Raw genomic sequence first — 14,678 nt, forward strand, 5'->3', positions numbered from 1 at the left:
GGAACCGCGGAGATCTGCTTGCGGTAAGGTCTTGTCTGCTGTGTTTTGTCCTGATTTTGGAGAACTTCATCAGACTTTCTGAATGAGAAAGTCTGGACAGGTTTCAAGAGAGAGAGTGTGTGCTTACAGATGCTCAGAAAGAGATGCTTTGTTGGGAAGTCTAGGGCAGCCTGCGGAGGGGTTGTTTTGGTTGTTTTGTTTTCTCCTGATACGCCTTCCTTTGCTGGAAATCAAGTTTCTCCATGAATTGGGGGGATGTGGAGGGTGCAAATACAGGCTGACTTTAAAAGCCACTCACTGGTGATCAGGGCTTCTAAGCGCGGAATGAAAGGAATGGAATGGAGAGGGCTTCTTGTTTGTGTGTTCTTGCTTGGATGAGATGCCAGAATTTTCCTTCTGACGTTTCACATATGTCAGTGGTACTCTCTGCAGAGTTACAGCCTTTTAAAATTTATCCACCAGGAAGGCGTAACGGGCTATATATGATTAAACCTAGATAAACGCATCTGCTCTCACTGGTTTCTACTGGAGGGGAGAAGGAAATACAGGATTATTTCATTTTAGCCTGCATGTCACACACTTCTGAACAAGGGAAGAACCATCCTGTGTTCCCTGCCACCACTTAGAGAGGGAGAAACAGCCTTTCCGGTTGAGCACCCTCACATCACTCCTGCTGCATAAAGTTAACGTCCATCAGGGGGTCATTGTAGAAATGGTCTCAGGCTGAGTTAGAAACAAGTTGGGAGTTTGTGGTTGTTCGATTTCGGCTGGTTTTTTCCTTCCCTTCCAACCACCAGCAGAGGGCGCTCTTTCTCCAGTCTGTCCTTTAAAAATACCCGAGACAGATTTTCATCCTGGTGGCCCTGGTCCACGGGGTCCCGGACCAAGCCCTGTGCCTCCACCAGGCCGTTTCTTTCCATTTTCCTTCTCTGATCTCTGGGTGCTCCAGGTGTCCCTGACGCTCCTTTCACCCAAAAACTCGTTTTAAAAAGGGAGTCTGTGTTTTTCACAAGTCACTTGAGGAAAACACACAAGTCGTGTGTCCTATGTTTGCTGCTGGATCCCGGTCTCACAGGCATGAGATCCATGCGAAGGGCCCCGAAGTGCAGGGCCAGTGGCAGGCAGTGGGGCAAGCCTCTGAGGACACTTCCTGTTGGGCCGGGGGCTCAGTGTCCACTCAGATCACAGCCACCCCACGGGAGTCCTCGGCCACCTGGAGAACCACGTGGGCACTCGGCTTTGCGAGACGCTGGCCAAGGTACTGATGAGGTTCTGTGAAATAGGCCTGTCCACCGCAGGGTTTCTTAACAAGAACATGTCACTGAGTGGGCTTGTTAACACCGGCTCTGCCGCTGACCTAAGAGCAGGAGAACGTGAGCCCGCCCTCCTGTGTGCCGGTCAGCCCCTGGATGCACCTTCTGGCCCCTGTAGGTGTGCGGGTGCCTCTTTGGAAACAGAAGGGCACCTGGACACCCACGAGGGTCAGCAGACTGAGGTGGGGCAGCAGGCACTCTGGACCTCGTCCCCCGTCCCGGATGTGTGACCGGAGGCTCCCTTTGCTGGGGTGGCTCCCCGTGGCCTGCATGGGGACCAGCCAGTCGCTCTGGCGATTTCTCACTCAGGCTGTGCCCGGGTGCAGAGCGTCCTCAGCTGACGGCCCTTCTCCTTGCAGAATCGAGCGGGTGATGGACAACAACACCACGGTGAAGATGGTGCCCGTCAAGATCGTGCACTCGGAGAGCCAGCCCGAGAAGGAGAGCCGCCAGGGCCTGGCCCGCGCCCCGGAGCCGCCCGCGCTGCCCAGTGGGCTGGAGCGCGACCAGATCAAGACGCTGAGCACGTCGGAGCAGTCTTACTCACGCTTCTGCCTGTACAGCCGCCAGGGCGCCAAGCCCCCGGCGCCCGGTGCCCCGGAGCCCCCTGCCAAGGACAGCCGGGCCTCCCCGCCGGCTCTGGGCTACGTGAAGGCCAAAGAGAGGACTGCCGAGGACCTCAAGTCGGAGGAGCTGGCCCGCGAGATCGCGGGCAAGGATAGGTCCCTGGCCGAGATCCTGGACCCCAGCGTGAAGATCAAGACCACCATGGACCTGATGGAAGGCATCTTCCCCAAGGACGAGCACCTCTTGGAGGAAGCCCAGCAGCGGAGGAAGCTGCTCCCCAAAATCCCGTCTCCCAGAAGCACGGAGGAGAAGTGAGTACACGCTGTCCCTGGTCCTGCCTTGCGCTGGGCGTGTTCTGCCCCACGCCCCCTGGGTTACGAGGACCAGGGGCATGTCTGTCTATTGGTTGTCGTGATTGCTCTCTGGGGACAGGGTTCCGTGAGGACTGCCTGGTGCTTAGCCATTCCTGGCTCCTCTGTGACCCTCCCGAAAGGGAGGCTAAGGTGCGAAAGGCCCCGCTCTTCAGCACCTGGCAGAGGTGTGAAAATGCTGCAGCTGGAGGCCAGCACGTTCGGGTGATGCCCTCAGGGCTCCTCTCTTGGGCAGTGGTTCTCAGCCGGAAGCGTGCTCCCCCCAGGGGCTGTCGGCAACGTCCGGGTACAATTCTGGTTGTCACGACTGGGAGAGGGGCTCCTGGCATCTGTCTGGGTGGGGACCAGGGGTGCGACTCGCCGTCCCACGGTGCTCAGGATGGCCCCCCAACAGAGAACGGTGCAGCCCCGCATGTCACCAGTGCTGCGGTTAAGGAGCCCGTCCCAGGAGGAGTGAAAGTTCAGGCTCCTGAGTGTCTGTTTATGAAAGAGGCTCTTGTTGTTGTTGGTTCAGCTGAGGGGAAGACCTGGCTTTAAGTGGTTCGGCAGCGAGCACTTTCCAGCCTCTGTCACTGAGTCGTGTGCCCGCAGAGGTGTGCCTGGTCACATCTCCTGTGGACGTACACGGTCTCCAGAAGCATCACTGGTTGACAGTGGGCCAGAGGCCCAGTGAAACACAGCAGCAGAGGAGAAATGGGCCTGGCTGGGCCACCGCAGGGGGCGGCGCATGTGGCTGCGGGTACAAAGGTGCACGTTGAACTTGGCGCCCGTGGCCCCGCTCACAGATAGCGGCTCATGACTCCCTGTAGACCTCAGGTTCCTGGTGAAAACCCTCCCTCCCAGGCGGGGCCCTGGAGAACCCATTCGGCCGGGTGTTTAGTTCTGACGTGCTCACCTACTCTTCCCCGCTTTGCTGCCTTCTCCCCCTGGCTGGCGTCCTGCCGTTAGAGCACCAGCCAGGTCTCGGGGCTGGGGTGCCTCCATGGTCACGATCAGGGCTGACTGACGTTCTCGTGGTTTTTGACCCAGGAAGGAGGAGCCGAGTGTGCCGGCGGCCGTGTCCCTGGCCACCAGTTCCGCCTACTACAGCACATCCGCCCCCAAGGCAGAGCTGCTGATTAAGATGAAGGGCCTGCAGGAGCAGCAGGAGCCCGAAGAGGAGTCAGGCAGCGGCTTGGACCACGACCTGTCCGTGAAGAAGGTAAGGAAGGTGGAATTTGAAACGAGAGTGCGCTGGCTCCCAGGCGGGCGGGCAGGGGGGCAGCACCGGCTCCACCCCCAGCCTGGGCCCTGCGCCGCGGGGCGGGCGGCCTCTGTGTTGGGCTTGTATGCAGGATGCTGATGTCTGGGCCTGCACATCCAGTGCTTTGTGGGTGAGTCTTCTTTTTTTTTTTTTTTTTTTTTTTCCCCTCTCATGTTGCTTTTTTTTTTTTTTTTTTTTTAATTGAGTTATAGTCATTTTACAATGTGGTGTCCAATTCCGGAGTAGAGCACAATTTTTTAGTTATACATGAACATACATGTATTCATTTTCACATTTTTTTTCTCTGTGACCTACCACAAGATCTTGTATATATTTCCTTGTGCTATACAGTATAATCTCGTTTATCTATTTTACATTTTGAAATCCCACTCTGTCCCTTCCCATCCCACGTCCCCTTGGCAACCACAAGTTTGTATTCTATGTCTGTGAGTCTGTTTCTGTTTTGTATTTATGTTCTTTTTTTTTTTTTTTTAAGATTCCACACATGAGCGATCTCATATGGTATTTTTCTTTCTCTTTCTGGCTTACTTCACTTAGAATGACGTTCTCCAGGAACATCCATGTTGCTGCAAATGGCGTTATGTTGTCCATTTTTATGGCTGGATAGTATTCCATTGTATAAATATACCACCACTTCTTTATCCAGTCATCTGTCGATGGACATTTACGCTGTTTCCATGTCTTGGCTATTGTAAATAGTGCTGCTATGAACATTGAGGTGCAGGTGTCTTTTTGAAGTAGAGTTCCTTCTGGATATATGCCCAGGAGTGGGATTCCTGGGTCATATGTTAAGTCTACTCCTAGTCTTTTGAGGACTCTCCGTACTGTTTTCCACAGTGGCTGCACCAAACTGCATTCTGTGGGTGAAGCTTCTGTTCTAAGATTGGGCCTCTCCACCAGGGTCTCTGTGCTGTCTCTTTGCAATGAGATCCAATGTCAGATTCGTTAAGTGGGCACCGTTCTCTTTCATTTTAAGATCAGCTGATACGTCCCTTCTACCACCCCTGAAACCCTTAACTGTGTGACTTTCAGCAAGGCACATGTCCTCTTTGAATATCAAATACCTGTAATGAGATGATCTTAAATCCTACCGTGGATTGTCAAGTTCTTTGTCAACCAAAAACATCATTTGTTCAACTCCAAAAACTCGTCCAGGGACTTGGGCAAATGGCAGTAGACAAAACAGAACAGAGCCCCTCCTTCCCTGAAGGTGCTGATGTGCTTACAGAGGAGGTGGACAGCCAGCACAAAAACCGACATACAGCACAGGGACCGTGGGCCAATCCCGGCCCCCCACCTACTTTTGTGAGTAAAGTTTTATTGTAACACAGCCACGTTCATTCGATTACACACGGTCTCTGACTTGTGCACCACAGCAGTAGTGTTGCGTAGTCGCGGCAGTGACTGTAAAATGGCCTGTCAAGTCTACAATACTCACTGTCCGGCCCTGTACAGAAAAAGTTTGCCAGCCTTTGATGTAATAGGTCGGGCAGTGAGGAATTTAAATCAGAGTGAAAGAGTAAAGAGAGGTGGAGTATGGTTACAGAGAAGGCTCTGATGAGCTGATGATGGAACAGAGGCCTGGAGTTGGGGATGTCTGGTTGTGCCCAGGGATGAGGGGGACAGCAAGTGCAAAGGCCCCGGGGTAGGAGCTTCACGGCATGTTGGAGAAGCAGCAGAGGCCAGTGGCAGGACCTCTGTGGACAAGGAAGAGGGAAGATTGGAAATGCGGTCAGGATGAAATAGTGTGGAGCCATGAGGTCACGGTAGGGACAGTGATTGCTGTCAGTGCCAGTGTGTCATTACTCCCGGAGGAACTTTAAATCTTCATGGCATGTCAGCAGGCCAGACCTGTGACATCCAGGTGTGATTACCTGTTTTTTTACCAGAAGGACTTGGCATAAAGGGACAACAAAATTGCTAAAGAAAGTGATTTTCGGATGATGGCATGTGCTGTTTATACCAGGGCTCTGAGGGTGCCTGCACACAGTCAGTACCAGAAAGCCAAAAGGAGGGAACCAGCATTTTGTGAAGACTTTCTGTGTGCTTAGCACTTTAGAAAAGGGTTTGGACAAGACTTTTGTAAAGGATTCTGTTGAAAGTTTCCTTCAGTGTCAGAGGTGGTTAAAAAAGATGCCATTCGTTGGCTTCAAATATGATAGACAGATGTGTTCCAGAAGAAATATCATGACCCACGCATAGAAGAAAATTACTTTCAGTTTAGGAAACAGTATCTTTTTTTTTTTTTTTTTAACTCAAAATGGAAAGGAAGAGTGAGAGTTTTTTGGTCCTGGGACTTTGAAAGGCCCCCGTATCTGGCACAGTACCATTTGCTTGCTTCTGGTTGTGTTTTCCATATTCTTAAATAAGTTTTAAGGAAGTTTTCAATTATTCTCATAAAGCTAGAAAAAATGTACAGTTTGGACAACTTTAATTCAGTCTCCACCTGAGATGCAAAGAACTGTGTTCTTCACAACATGCCTGTTTCCGGTGATGTAACGAATTTGGGAAGTGGCGGCCTTGGTACCGCCTGCCTTAATCTGTCTGGCACCTTTTCCGATTTCCTTGGGGGCAGGGGATGCTGGACACCGCCTGGCCGTAGACGATTTAAGGTGAGTCCCGTGAGCGTGCCCTCCTGATGACCCACCCCCATGATTAAATTCTTAAGCTGATTTGACATTTCTAGCTCAAGTCAGCTTACTTCGGGCAGGTTCGCCGTAAGCAGCAGATGCTGCAAATCGCAGTTCTCTGTGGTGCCTGTGACTCATTAATCCTGCTCTTCGACTAGTGCACCTTGTCTGAGCTCCCTCCTCCCAGTGCCCACAGGTCGGCGCTGTCATGTGCTCACGGAGTGTGCGGGGGCACAGGGGGACAGAGTGCCGAGCAGGTGCGCTTGGGAGAACTCGATCGGTCACTTGACGGGAAAACAGCAAGACCCCCTAAAGCCCCGTGCGCTGGACGCTTCCGGGGGCACCTCTGCTGTCGTGATCGCAGTCACTGGTGGTCACACAGCCAAGTTTCCCTTCAGGTGACCCCGTTTTAGGAGCACGGAAGCCCCCACGCAGGGATGCAGTGAGTGATTCTGGGGGCCAGTGGAACATGACACAAGGAAGGCCAGGTGTCCTCTCAGCGTCTTTCAGAGCCAGCATCTGCACTTCACATAATGACCCTTTGAGGAAGGAGGGGAAGGAGTTTGTAGTAAACATCTGTGCAGGGCAGTAAGGAATCAGAAAAGGAACTGGGACTCCTTCCAGAGAGCTCAGTTTCAAGGTAGCCCAGCTTTGTACTGTGGGTGCTGAAGGCAGCTCTTCCTGCACCAGCATGAAGTCCTCGTTACGATGATTGCTGAAGAAAGGTGAAACTGGAAAGTTGCCAATAATGCTGAGTAGAGCTCCTCATCCGTCCAGTCTCCTAAATGCTTGAGTCCTTCACTCAGGTTAGGGCTGGAGCCAGGCTAAGAATTTGGGAAGTTCTCCATCCCCGTCATCTAGTCTGTGCTTTTCCCTCAAGTAATGAATTCCTCAACTAGGGCTGCCTTCTCCGCTGTGGGATTTGAGGTTGACTTCAGTGGTCTTCCCAGGCAGGTAGCTAAGCCGACGCACAGATACGCGAGCGCCAGCATGCGGGCTCTCACACTCTGAGCGGAAATGTCAGCGCGATCTGGATGCATACGGTTTTCAATTCCCAAGGGAAGAAAGTGCTTTGACCTCCTGAGCTGGGAAAGCCAAAAGCAGTTTATAAATTCCACGTGGTCTTTTTGGAGAGAAAAACCTTGCCGGTTAATCAGCAGTGAGGGTGGCTATCCTGTTACCATTTTAGTCTGCCGGGTAGCCAGACATCCTGATAACCCCCAGGCAGACTGAACCAAGGGGAGGCAGCATCCCATTGAGAGCTCACGCCTTCTACATTCGTGGACCTTTTTTGGTCCATAAATACTAGATGGACATCCTCTCTCAAAGCATATTCCTGAGATAGTGATGACACGTGAGCAGGTACCGTGATGTGGTTCAGTGGGTCTCCCAAGGTGGTTTGATTTTTTTTTTTTTCTCCTGCCCAAATAGTCACTGGGATGGGGCAGTTCTGACCTAAATGGGGGCAGTGAACTCAGAGCAGCTTCTCCTCCTGCATTTGCACCCTGGTGGTTAGCGCTGGGGACAGCCCTGGCTGAAGGACGAGCATGGGCTCCGCGCTGTGCACGTGGGGCCTTCGTGTGTCCCGCCTCACTCCTGGAGGTGGGGCGACTGCGCCTCCTCTCCACTGAGCCCTGCGGGCCCCGTCTAGGGTCTGAGTCTGGAAACTGCCCCAGAGAAGGGGTGACGGCTTGTACCGTTCCCACGGTACACGGAATGTGAAAGTGTGTTGTTCATTCTAACAGAGTGACCTTCAGACTCCTGATCAGGCTTGAACGTTCCCATGAATTGCTTAATCTTCCTTTGGTGTGTGAAGCTGAGCACTGTTTGAATTTTCAGCCCTCTTCCTGTGGGCTCGCCCAGTGACGTGTCGGCCTCGTAAACCCTGATCTGCTGTGTCCATGGACACAAGACAGGGTTAGTCGAGCAGATCTCGCGCAGGGCTGGTGGCAGCGGAGGTCCCGAAAGGGCAGTGGCTCCTCCTCCGTGACTGTGCGCAGGCAGGCAACGTGCTGAGTCCACTGTCGGTGCATTTAGGGCAGAAAGCCATCCGTCATCGTGAGAAAAGGGCTTTTCTGGACGACGGCTTACCGGCTGTCCTCCCTTGGAACTGTCCCTTTAGTTTTTCTCATATGTAATGACAGAGGAGACAGATAATCTGCTTTGTCTGCCCCTCAAATGAGACCATATGGTGCCGCCTCACTTCAGGATGGGGGCTGATTTAAAGGTCTTGTATGTGTTCATTTTTATTCTCTACAAATTAATCCTTTAGAGGCCTGGTAGGAGCAAGGAATGGGGAGCTGGTGTTTAATGGTCACAGTTGCAGTATTGGAAGGTGAAAAAGATGGGGAGGTGGATGGTGGTGCTGGCTGAAGAGGCACGTGAATGCACCTGGTGCCACAGGACAGCAGGCTGTGAAATGGTAACCGTTACAGTGTGTACATTTTACTGCATTGAAACAGATTCGCCATTTACTTGCAGTGTGGATCATGTTGAGATCGGCAGTTTATCCTAAAAGACTCTTGAGTTCACTGATACTCTTTATTTGTCGTAATGTTTAATTGCTAATTCTGCGTAGAGGACACTTTCTAATCCTGGAGTTCAGTACCAGATGTAAGACTCGGCAACTTCTGGGGGTATGAGTCTGCACATTGGGAACTTGCAAAGAATGAAGCACAAAGTATCACGGAGGCCTGAGGGTCCTTGCAGACACAGAGGTTGCCGTGGGGTTTACGGTGAGGATCCCCGAGGGGCCAACTCCTGCCTCGTCTACTAGGGCAGTACCAGGAGGAGAAGAGGGTTCTGTTTCACACCTAAAGGAAACACCCATGGTTAAACAGGGAGTCATTATCCTCCCCCTAGTCTTAGAGATCCTGTTACTTGAGGATGCAGAGCAAGGTCTCACGCGGGTTCCGCTGGGTCGCTCGCAGATCCCGGATGCGGCGATCTGACCCCCGGGTTGGCGGCGGCCCTAACGCGTGTCTGCCGCCCTGTGCCCGCAGCAGGAGCTCATCGAGAGCATCGGCCGCAAGCTGCACGTGCTGCGCGAGGCCCGGCAGAGCCTGCTGGAGGACATCCAGGCCAACAGCGCGCTCGGGGACGAGGTGGAGGCGCTCGCCAAGGAGGTCTGCAAGCCCAACGAGTTCGACAAGTTCCGCATGTTCATCGGGGACCTGGACAAAGTGGTGAACCTGCTGCTGTCGCTGTCCGGCCGCCTGGCGCGGGTGGAAAACGCCCTCAACAGCCTGGACGACAGCACGCCCCCCGGAGACCGGGTAGGTGCGCGCGGACGCGGCTGCGGGGCGTCGCCCGTCCTGGGCCGGCGGGCCCAGCGCCTGGGGAGCTGTTGACATGTAGGGGGCTCCCTCCCTCTCCAGTTGAGGGGCCGCTGTGAGCTTGCGGGGGACTTGACATCTTTTTTGTACCTTCGCACGATGGTTCCTAGTGTTTGTCTCCTCCTTTTTCCTCACCACGGGTAAGTGTGTAAGGGGAGCTCGCCCACTCCCTGACACGCCGTCAGCTCAGTGGTGACGGTGACGACCGTTGCTGCTGTGACGCAGCAAGAGGGCAGAGGGCAGGCCAGAAAGAGTCTCAGGAAAGCTGGCCTCCGTTTTCTCCTCTCCTCTCCTCTCTTTCCGCGTGTGCAGCTAGACACACGTCTTGGTGGGTCAGGCTATCAGTTTCTCACGTGGAAGGTAACATCTCCCTGACGGGCTTATTTCGTAGGTCGGAAAGCACTAATACATCTAGTTTGCTTCTTGGCGCAGGGCCTTCAAAATGATCACCTTTATCATGAATAAGGCATGTTACAGTCTCTAAAAGGGGAGCCCCAAAGGCACCCCTCCCCTAGGACTGCAGGGGAGAGTGGTTTCAGGTTATGTAGAAGGACCTTGTAGTGTGGCTTTTGGGATGGTGGTTTTCTGTGCTTGGCCGAGTAATTACAACTGTCATTGAACATACTATATAAGAGTGTAAAAAGTAACTGGGGCTTTGGACTCTGATCCCCTCTGGGTTAAGCTCATATTCCACTTTGCTGTTTTTGCCGTCTTTGCCAGATTTATCTGAAAGAACTGAGGGAAGGAACGTGAACGAGGAAGAGACTTATTTGTACATCATTGAAATACTAAATTCTCAAGTACTGATTTAAATGAAGAAGCAGCATTGGCTTTGCCCCTCAGCTCATCTTTCCCTCCCTGTACTTGGGACCGACAAAGGCTTACTTAGAACGTGGGGGAGACAGAAGGAATCGCACAGCAGGGACCACGCCCGTGGTCCTCCTGGGGACCGGGCTGCACAGCCCTCGCTGCATCCCTAGGGGTCCACTTCAGAGATGAGGAGCAGACAGGCTCTTACGCCCCTTGGCTGTGCTTGGCTGATGCAGCTTCACCCTCCTGGACCCCGAAGGGAATGTCCCACCGCTGCGTCCAGGTGTGGCACGGTGGCCCGGTCTCCAGTGTGGCTGGCACTGGATGAAAATCTCGGCCTAGGCTTGGGGAAGTGGACGTTTTCAGACACAGACATGCGAACGAGTTAAAAGACGTGGAGTCAGGCTTTAGAAAGAAGGCTTCCCCTGTCTTTGCAGTTAGAAATGAACAAGTGGGCTGACGCGGACACGGGAAGCCCTCCCTCCGTTCTCAGCGGCTTCTGGTCCGGGTGAGCCCAACTGACTTTAATAGCCTGACCCACATTTCTAGAATCTGGTAAGGTCTGTTTCCCCCTGGGTTGGAACTGCTTGGCTCTGTCTTGTCTCTCGCCACCGTTATCTTTGTTTCACGAGCACCTGCAGGTCCAGTTGGCCCACAGAAGTGGGTGGGATACCCTGAAAGGTGGCACAGCCCGGGCATGTCCCATAGCAGCACCCAGGAGCAGTTTCTGTTTCTGGCCACAGTTTCAGAGCAGCTCTTCTTTCCTGAGGTCTCTGTGTGTGGGGGCACTTTGCAAAGCAAGGCCGCCGCCTCCTGGAAGCTCGCTTGCAGCCGTGGGTAAGCACCCACCGCCAGGTCACAGAGTGGCAGAAAAACCAGGGCTCTGCGGCGTCAGACACTCACGCGCAGGAAAGGACTCCCTGGCCTCCACCAGGCGGCCCTTGAAGATACGCAATGCACTCACCTCCTTGTCTTTTCATTAAAGTCGGAGAGTGCAGGCAAAGTCGGGGTGTGCTCCATGGGCAGAGAGCCATGGTGAGCACCATGTTCTGGAAGTGGGGTCATCGGTGTCCCCCAGAGCAGGACCCTTGTAAGGAGCGAGAGGAGCTACCCCGCAGCCCTGCTCCCTCACGCGTCCTCTCCTGTAGGTCCGCTCGCCGGCCGCGTCTCCGTCTGCCGGAAGGGTTGAGAAATCCTGCCCTGGAATTTCTGTAGAGTCTGTTCCTTTTGCCAGCTGTGCTGTAGAGTTATCACCCGTAGGATCCCTAAGTCCTTCATACCATCTGAGCATCTCCTAGTTTGGTAGCACGTAGCCCCGGTGACTCTCCTGTCCGGCGCGGCTGTTTCCGTGAGCCCTTCAAGGCGGCGGAGGTGGGGAGTGGAGCTCAGGGCTCGGGGGTGGGGGGAGCCTGCGGCAGCTGCAGGGTGCCTTCGGGCCACACCCCATCAAACCTCTGGTTGCCAGGTTGGGTGGCGTCAGGGTCTCTGCTGGACTGGCCACCGAGGGCTGGGCGTTGTTGGGTCACCGGCCGGAGCCCCTGCTTTTGCCGGCTCCTCAGTGGGCTTGCCTGCCTCTCTCTGCAGCAATCCCTGCTCGAGAAGCAGCGGGTCCTGATCCAGCAGCATGAGGATGCCAAGGAGCTGAAGGAGAACCTGGACCGCCGGGAGGGCGTCGTGTTCGGCATCCTGGCCGGCTACCTCAGCGAGGAGGGCCTGGCGGACTACGAGCACTTTGTGAAGATGAAGTCGGCCCTCACCATCGAGCAGCGGGAGCTGGAGGACAAGATCCACCTGGGCGAGGAGCAGCTGCGGTGCTTGTGGGACAGCCTGCAGCCCGACAGAGGCAAATGAGGGGCCTCCCTGGCGGGGATGGAAGCTGGGCCTTCCAGCTCTGGCCCTGGGGACGCGAGCCACACCCCAGCCTGTGTTTGTGTCCTGTAGAGAGACCTCCCCCCCCATAGCGTCAGGAGGGCAGTAACTTGTGCGTTTCCGTTTGCCGTGATGTATGTCATGTTGCAGTTTCCCGCCTGAATGCTGAGCAGAGCAGCTCCCTGCCAGCTGCTCCCTTTAAGCAGCCACATGCGGGGCCGGGCTTTGGTGCAGGGTGAGCTCCCGCACACAGCGGGGGCGCTGGGCCTGTGGGGCACACACGGGGCCCCCGCCGGCGGCCGGTCTGCCCTGCCTCCCATCCTCGAGCACTGAAACCCCCCACCTTGGGGGGCAACCGGGTGAGCCTAGGAAGGTGCGTGAGAGGGGAAGCCTGGTGCACGTGCCCTCCTGTGACTCACCTGTGAACTCACCCGGGCTGTTGTGCTTTGCTGTTCGTCCAGAAGGGTTGAGCATCCATTGTGTCTGTCATATAGTGATGACCTGTGTTCCAGCAAAAGCCATGAACATGACGGCGAGGATAATCAGCATGTTAGGAAGGTGACTGGTTTCCAAGTGATTAAAACCCAGCGGTGAAACCAGCAGCCGACGTGTTGGCTGCCCTCACTGTGAAGTCGCGCTGGAACAGGTGGCGTGCCTGCTTTAACCCGCGCACGGAGCAGACAGCTTTAGTCCTTGTCATCTGACGTCGCGGTGCAAATGACAGTTTCCTGCACAGTGAAGTTACGTGGGTTGAAAGTGTGTCTGCCAGTAACACGCTTCCTGCATATTTGTTTCGCAGGACTAACGGCGTACTTCGCAAATGACTCTCTCCGTGTGTGTAGAGTCACTAATGGTAGCTGGAAACTTCTCTCTCTCTGCCTCTCTCGGTCTGTTACCGGGCCGCAAGGGCCACATTCCGTTTACTTGTAAGAGCCTTGCCTCTGGTTTTTCAGAGGTCCTGGTGGACTATACAACATCTAAACCTGATCTTTTTCTGCCAGAGAATTCACAGGTTCTGTACCCTTTTTATTGGTTGAAATTGCAAGATTCCTTAAAACAACAACAGAAAACACTCGTGTTGTCATTTTCCAGTGAACAAGTCACAGGCCAGGGGAAGATATCTGCAAATCGTGTACGTGACAGACAATTTGTATCCAGAATGTATAAAGAATTCTCAGACTTAACAGTAAGAAGACAAACAGCCCTGTGAAAACGTGGGCAAAGGATCTAAATAGAGACTTCACCAAAGAGGACGTATGTGTGTGCATGGCAAGGGAGCACACGAAAAGCTGTTCACCCCACCGTGGCTTGCTCACAACCTCCCTACTTCTCCCCGTTCGCTGAGGACCTGGTGTGTGTCCTCGCAATGCCTGCCTTGTTAGATGCATGGTTAACGGCGGGAGAAGAGCCTAGGAGAACTTCACATCGAGGTGATGTTTGGACATTGGTTTGACAGGAGGGGTCATTTTATGGCTCATTTCCTGTTAGCTCCGTGAAAGAACTTTTCCAGCAGGTGGAGCTGTCCCTTTGTCAGCAGTGACTGCCGCCTTACCAAAACAGACACACACACATCTTAACGGACGCTAGTCCACCCTAGGGGAGGCAGACGGGGCGAGCTGGACTCCCAGGCTGCTGCGTGGCTGTCCGTGTGCCCCGTAGACGGGGCCAAACCGTAGCTTCAGCAGTGCGGGCGGTGAACACTCCTTTGGCAGCCCCACACCAAGCCAAAGACAGAGATGCCTTTCCACAGTTTTTATTCCTATTAAGCTATTTCTGACTTGAAAAATGCCTCTTCTGCCAATGAAGTGTCCTCTTCCTTTTCCACCTGGAGTGGTCACTGGCTGTGAAGACTGATCACATCAGAAAAGGGAAAGCTGGCTGCCCACCGACACCCGCTTCCTGCCTCGGGGAGACAACCATGGTGATTTCAGTGTATTTTGTTTTTAATTTACACAAAGCTTTTATCTCTGATTCTCCCCCCACTTAGAGTATTGTGATCGTTTTGCTATGTCGATATAATGTGGAAGTAGAACTTGTGTGTCTGTATCCGGCCTTCGGTGTCTTTTGAGAACTTTCTCCTCTTTGTAGCAATACACAGTGCTCTGTTCTTTAGGGAAGCACGTATTATCACAACGGCCCTGTCTGTTTCCCTGTCTGCATCCTAAATGTCTGGTTAGCGGGGACCCAAAGATTCTGCTGAGTCAATGTACATAACTTTGTTTTTCTATGCCACAGTATAAGTATATACAATCTGGTGCTAATGTTTTGCCCTTGGCATTCCTGGGTGGTGGCCGATTCCTCACCCTCTGTTGTAGCTCAGGTGTGGGGCTCTCTGTATAGCAAGATTTCCGTCAGGGGTGTCACCTGTGGCTTTTATCCCGCCGTCCACCGTGGCAAGTGTATACAGACTTCATGCTCAGCACTCACCACTGATCTCTCGACAGGTCATCCTGTTTGACTTTAACAAAATAAATGTTGTCTTTCAGTGAATGCAGCATGTCTTTGATTTACATACAGTA

The 14,678-nt window shown here is 53.6% G+C and overlaps 1 protein-coding gene across 1 annotated transcript in view; it reads left to right on the plus strand.

Annotated features, from left to right (window-relative positions):
* The window catches only part of LOC135320353 (protein Shroom2-like), a 113,636-nt gene extending 98,987 nt beyond the window's left edge, over positions 1 to 14,649 (plus strand). Inside the window, exons 7-10 of the mRNA XM_064483437.1 lie at positions 1,673 to 2,191; positions 3,281 to 3,452; positions 9,148 to 9,420; positions 11,875 to 14,649. Coding sequence (XP_064339507.1) covers positions 1,673 to 2,191; positions 3,281 to 3,452; positions 9,148 to 9,420; positions 11,875 to 12,141 — 1,231 coding nt within the window. The 3' untranslated portion in view covers positions 12,142 to 14,649. The remainder of the gene's footprint in view (positions 1 to 1,672; positions 2,192 to 3,280; positions 3,453 to 9,147; positions 9,421 to 11,874) is intronic.
* Positions 14,650 to 14,678: the final 29 nt, after the last annotated feature.

Source organism: Camelus dromedarius, chromosome Y (assembly GCF_036321535.1).
Source record: "Camelus dromedarius isolate mCamDro1 chromosome Y, mCamDro1.pat, whole genome shotgun sequence".
Lineage (NCBI taxonomy): Eukaryota > Metazoa > Chordata > Mammalia > Artiodactyla > Camelidae > Camelus > Camelus dromedarius.